General features: G+C 42.1%; 1 protein-coding gene across 1 annotated transcript; it reads right to left on the bottom strand.

Moving 5' to 3' along the window:
• Positions 1–225: 225 nt before the first annotated feature.
• On the bottom strand, positions 226–5,039 carry LOC105356746. The gene is made up of 2 exons (XM_023951188.1): positions 3,000–5,039; positions 226–2,910 (listed from the first exon to the last, which is right to left on the bottom strand). Exons 1-2 carry the CDS (start codon positions 4,914–4,916, stop codon positions 2,179–2,181), a joined length of 2,649 nt encoding a protein of 882 aa, XP_023806956.1. The 5' UTR covers positions 4,917–5,039; the 3' UTR covers positions 226–2,178.
• Positions 5,040–6,156: the final 1,117 nt, after the last annotated feature.

Genomic DNA, 6,156 nt, shown 5'->3' on the forward strand with positions numbered 1-6,156 from the left:
ATCTGAAAAAACTTGAACAGAAAGCTTTAACACATTTTTGCATCTGTCCTTACTTACACAACCCTGAAGCAGACTCCATCTACTGTTATTTTTGCCTTAACCCTTGTGCTATCCTAGGCACTTTAACATTGGGAGTGGGGTCATCTAGACCCACTAGACAGTGCGCTAAACCTTTTTTCTTCAATGATTTGTGATCTTCACTGGTGTCCATGGATTACATGAAATCTTTCCACCTTTATCCACCTTTGTCATGGTAGGGAGAACACGTCAATGTAAGGGTGGGGTCATCTAAGATAGCACAAGGGTTAAAGAAACACAAGGCAAGAGGCCAAGTTCAATTTTTAAAAGGGGGAAACAGGTTATTGATAGATGAAACTTAAATAATTTCTGGCTATTAATATTCAGAAGTGTGTGCATAGATGGTTCTTAAAACTTGTTGAAAAAGTTACTTGTGTACAGAGAAACATCACAGCAATACATATACAGCATAGTTTCCTAATGGCAGACGCAAATGATTGGAAAGAAATCAAAAAAACTCATATTTAGCCTATTTCTATATAGAATACTAGTTCAACCTATAGAAAAATGTGAATATAGAAAGAAATCCAAGAAAACAATCCTGAAGACTTTTTTTAGTAGTTTTCTCAAAACTACTAAGATAAGTAAGTCTTCAGAACAAAACTGCGAATTAATCTGAAGAAGTTTTAGGAGAACAGTGTGAAGAAGAGTCGGATGCCAACTAGATTAGTATAGGCCCGGAAATGTGACCAAATTTTACCAGTTCTCTGTGGCAAAGAATCATAATGCTATGTAGGCACCAAAAACTCTGGAAGAGACATCAATAAGATTAAAACACAAGTGCCAAATGTGTTTTAAAGCAACAACTGCACCTAGTAGTATAAATAGATTTGGAAAAACACGTTCAAACCAAAACAAAGAAAAAAAACAGCAGCAAAACCAAATATTGACACTCGCAGTTGCCCTATCTGGAGCAATGATATATCATTGACAGGCTACACAGACTAACACAACAGACACACAAATCTAGTTACTAAAGAAAGGGTAGAAGTTGCACAGATTAAGTGTGATTGACCTGAAAAGTTGATCATATTTCTTTTGCGAATGGAAAACTATCCCAATTAACTACCAGTACCTGATGCTATGTAAATGCACATGCTTTATATTTTAGAAAAAAATCTATAATTTAAAAAAAAAGGGCTTTTGCGAATCAAAGTAGAGCGGTACTGTCAAAAGGTTCTCAAGCTGCAGGGATCCTAGAAGGCAGAGCTTCTCACTTTTCTGCATTTATTGATCCACAAGCCAAGTGTTATGTAAATAAGACTGACATTTTAAGACATGGATCAGTGCTACAGGTGGAAATATTTTCAAAGGAAACAATCTAAATCTGGATTTCTTCAAAATGTTTTTCTTTGTCAGAGTTTAAATGTCTTCCAATGAATGCAGAAACACTGTTACTGCATTTATTTGAGTAATGATGGTAATGATGTAAGGATGGCATCCTTTTTTTTACTTCACAGAAGTGCCAACCGCTTGAGAATTGATCATGGGGGAGAAACAATAATTTCAGTTTGCACCCGACCAGAATTCTATGACACCAAGTCTTTTGTATATCCGAATAGAGGTGTGAAAGAAAAAGCCTGGAGAAAGATTCACGCGTTTGGCACTGCTTTGACATTTTGCATCAGGTACCAACAGTCCAGTGCGAACACCATATGCCAAAAGCATGTTCAAGAACTTGCCTTCAGACCGTTCTTGAATGCACGACATGTTCCCAATGTGAATGTAGCATTCAGAAAGTTTAAACTAGTATCCAGATTCCATGACAATAGAGGTTATAGATGTTTATTTTTCCTACAACAATTTCTTCAAATGTAATTGAACACAATTAATTTTATGTTTGAAGTTGCCAGGTAACATTCGAGGTAATATTTCCAGTACTGAGCATGTATTTGGATGATTGTGGAGTGGAGTACAACAATGTAAATTAAAGAAAATAACTCTTAAAGAACCAAACTTGGTAGGACCGACCATCTACCATGACTAGTTTTGGTCAAAAATGACAAACAAAGACAAATGGAGAAACACTTCAAACATGTCTCATAGGCCAAAGAGTATGTATATAACCCCAGACATTTACGAATGTATATACTTTACTACTCATTTGTATTGGTAAATCTTAATGCAATGGTGCATACTGTCTGACACAGCAAGCTGACCCTCGGGTAACAAGGTCAGTCCACGTGGACTACTCAGTCCTTCGTTTACTATGGGCCAACCGAATCCTTGTTCCGGATATAACACAATTTTGTGTTGTTCCCCCCAGTCTGCGACCAGAACATTACCATCTGTATCTATACAGATTCCCCAGGGGCAGGCCAGGACAGGTCCCATGCCTGCACACACACCTAGAACTCTTATGGTGTTCCAGCCTGGCTCCAGCACTTTTATACAAGGGACACGTCCAGTTTCATTGCCCCTTTCAGACACAGCTACTAAGCCTGTTGTCAAGCAAGTTGCCACTAAGTAGGGCCTGTGGAACCCGGTCACAACTGTGCGCTCAAGCCGAGAACCGGTCTTTGGTTCGAGCTTCAAGGAAATGAGTGTACCTTTTCTAATATCTGCAACCAGAAAGTCATCTAATCGGGTCGCAGTCACACCCCTTGGAGCCTCCAGTTCATCCTTTGCAGAACCCAGGCCAGAGCCTCCAAAGGTCTGGAGTAGACGGCCATGGCGATTGAACACAAGCAGAGCCCTTTCTGCTGCACAGCTCAAAGCGATCAAGCCTTTTCCATTGACAGCAATGTCAAAGTAATTCCTGCATCTTCTGGTTGAACCGTCAGAGCGTGCGGAGGTCAATTGCTGGAGGACATTTCCTCTAGGGTCAGTCACCTGTTTCAAAGTTTAATGTTAGCTTGAAATTGTACATTTGCTGCTACAAACATGCTATACTTTGAATGAACTTGAAAGGGGTGACATACCTGTACACGTGCATTTCCACAATCCACTATAAAGAGGTGGCCCTGTGGTGTGGCATGGATCCCGCTTGGTAGAGTAAGGTCAGCCCGACCTGATCCCTGCTTGCCAAACTGCCCAATGAAATGGACACCACTGGGGTTGTATGCTTTGAAGGACAAATCCCCTTCTTCCTCTAACTCTGCCAGAGCCAGCTCCCTCCCTCCTCTGTCCCTCTTCAGCTCTTGAGAGGACACATCTATGGCTGACAGAGATAAAGACCTGGCCACAAGGGGTTGTTTTGCTTCACCCAGTATGCTTTCATTGTGTTGCTCCTTATTATACCCTCCGTGAGCAGAGCATAAGATGTTCTGCCCCCTTTCATAGATCCGAGACCGTCGACTGAGTGTTGGTGAGGCCAAAGTTGAGTTACCATTCTTAACCTTCCACAGTCCTTGCTCATTTGTCCTGCCAGGGATTAGCGGATGTGTCCTCTGTGTCAAATCCAATGCAGACTTTGACAAGTAGCAACTGTAGTTTAGAGAGCTTCTTTTTAAACCGTAGTCATACGATGGGCCAATGATGAAGGTGTAGCTTGAATCGAGGCTGTCCGCTGGGGATGGAGCACGGCCCGAGTCACCAAGTGTCCCAAGGGAGTGTTCATCCGAAGACTGGCTGATGCGGGAATGAAAGCGGCCTCTGCAGGTGAGTTCTAAGCAGCTTTGGCTGGTCAGGGTGTCTTTTGTATTTGTCCTGGGAGATTTTAAGGCACTGTTGGCAAAGCTATGAAGTCGACCATTGGAGCCCTGACTCCCTTTTCTTTTAGGTCTATCTTGGCTTTCCAAACTCAATGATTGGTTGAGCTTACCATGGTCCTTTCGTCTTTCTGGTGACGGGGACAGCTTTCTATTTGAAGCAACTGAAAGCAATTTCTTCTGATTCCAGTGGGAAGGACTCTTTTTATCACAGTTAATCTTGTTTACCAGATCTTCATCGGCCGATGAAGTGACGATGTGTTTGTGTCCAACGGGAATGGCCAACGAAAGATTTTCTCCTTGTTGCTGGAAGTAACCCGAATCCATTTCAGTATGTTGGGGAGAAATCCTGTCAGATTGTTCGCATTTGGGAAGCCAGTGAAGGATCTTAGCAGAAGAAAGCTTCTGTTCATCCTCTGAATCCAGGTCACTTTGGTTTGAAAGGCTGATCTTTCGAACCACACGGGAAGTTGGTGAGGTCCAACCCTGTCCTTGAGTGCTATTTTCTTTCTTAAAACTTTGATGGTTCATGTCTTCACACTTGATCTCCTGTGAGTGGAGAGCACATGGTTGTCCGTGCGGTCCACAGCTTCCAACATTCAGGCTTAGGTTTTGATCTTGTATGTGGATTTCTCCAAAGGTGACAGCATTAGTTTGGGAGCTTGGTTTGAAGTTCACTTTCTTAAGGGAAACAGTCATTTCCCAGGGCTGTAGGAACTCTGTTATCTCTTTAATAAGAAGGTTGTTGTTTTGCACGTTTTCATTTACAACTGATTGACCCATTTCTTCAATTCTACATTGAAGCTCGGCTAGTTTGCGGAACCTTTGGTCCATCAGGTTTTGACTAACCCGCACTGCCGCCAGATTCTCCCTCTGAACTTGCTCCAGGTGCTGCTGAGTGTCCCGATGGTCTTGCTCCACCCTCTCGAGGAGACGCCTCTCCTCTCTGCGCACTCCTAGGACAGCTCGTTCAACACTCCGTTTTACTGCTTCAAATTCATTTTTTTGGTGCTCTTGGATTTGCTGCAGCTCAGCACAGACCTGTGCAAGATCACACTGAGCTTGTGTCACCCAGCATGATGAGAACTGAGGGGACAGGCTGGGGGTATAGCTGTCCAACTGACAATCCGGACTCTTGGCTGGTATGGAAATAGGAGAACTGCTTTGCCTAGGGCCCTCCCCAAACATTGTGAGGAAATTGGTCTTTTTGAAGAATCAGTCTGAGTTTCTGCAGAAAAACAAAGAGGACACTTGCATTGAAAATCATTCAAATAAAGACATGACAACTGCTTAAAGTCCCATCCTGATCATCTGTGGTGCTATTTTAAAAGCATCTTTTGATTGCAATTATGCCATTTAGCCAAAATTTAAAAAAAGCCTGTGTTGTTTTCTAGGACATAGTTTCTGCAGATCAGCAGGAGTTAAATAGAAATTTGACTCCTAGATGTGAGCGGTAGGTTTAGGCAGGGATTAAGCCTGCCCCCATTTCTCATCATCCTTCTGTTTACGTGGTCTCCCGCTAACTTACAGCCCCTCATACCCCCAACCTAACATTACCGGTGCAACAAAAATGACAAGCAATATCGGAGCCATCGAGACAAACAGTTTTGAGCCAAATTCCAGCTCAGAAGAGGAAAATGAAGACGGACATGGATCTAGTAGTCGAGCTTGTGGATTGCTGTCGTACAGTAGGTTCTACAACACTGCTACAAGTTTTTTCCAACGTCATTATTTTTCATCTGCTTCTGATTCACAAAAATTTGAATTAAAAAAACTTAATTTTCTTTATATATGTCCTCCATCATCAGAAAACTTGCCACAAGACCATATTAAAAACACCATTTGAGTAGTTTTTGTTTTTTTTAAAGATTGTCACAATAAGGGAACGGAAACATCAGACAAAATAATTGTCCCTGGGTAGAAGTAAAGTGTTTAGCATATTCACATCACAATTAAGTAGTGACATTTGATGTAAACAGCCGCTTATGCAAACGTGTCAGATCTTCAAAGGGTTGTTTTTAAGATTCAAGAGGCTGTGGGAAGAAAGAGCAAACGCAGAGCAGGAAGAAAGTTTTTGAGTTCCGCTTCCAAGAGTTTCCTACAGTATTTCAAACGGTGACAGACAAGTAGAAGCACCCGCAGTGAGGCTGAGAGAGGGAGGTGCAGACTGAGTGTCAGCACAACAATACTCCTCAGCTTCTCAATTGTGTGCGAAAAAGACGTCCCTTTGAGGTTTTATTCATGAGGACAACAATGTAATATCAGGAAGTAACAATGAAGACGTCTGTTCCTATCACTAATTTATACATAAAGCGGCTTTTCTAACAAGCAAACACGACTTGAGAGTTTCAAGAAGGGAACACGGCGAATGTTGACCTACATCCAAAGCTTCAGCAGGTACTCGGTTTCAGGAGCCAACCTGTAATTC

Source organism: Oryzias latipes, chromosome 21 (genome assembly GCF_002234675.1).
Source record: "Oryzias latipes chromosome 21, ASM223467v1".
Classification (NCBI taxonomy): Eukaryota; Metazoa; Chordata; class Actinopteri; order Beloniformes; family Adrianichthyidae; genus Oryzias; species Oryzias latipes.

Coding starts and splice junctions, on each gene's coding strand:
- LOC105356746 (XM_023951188.1), bottom strand. CDS start 4,916: ATGTTTGGGGAGGGCCCTAGGCAAAGCAGTTCTCCTATTTCCATACCA. Junction 2,911..2,999: donor GTGGAAATGCACGTGTACAG/GTATGTCACCCC, acceptor ACTTTGAAACAG/GTGACTGACCCTAGAGGAAA.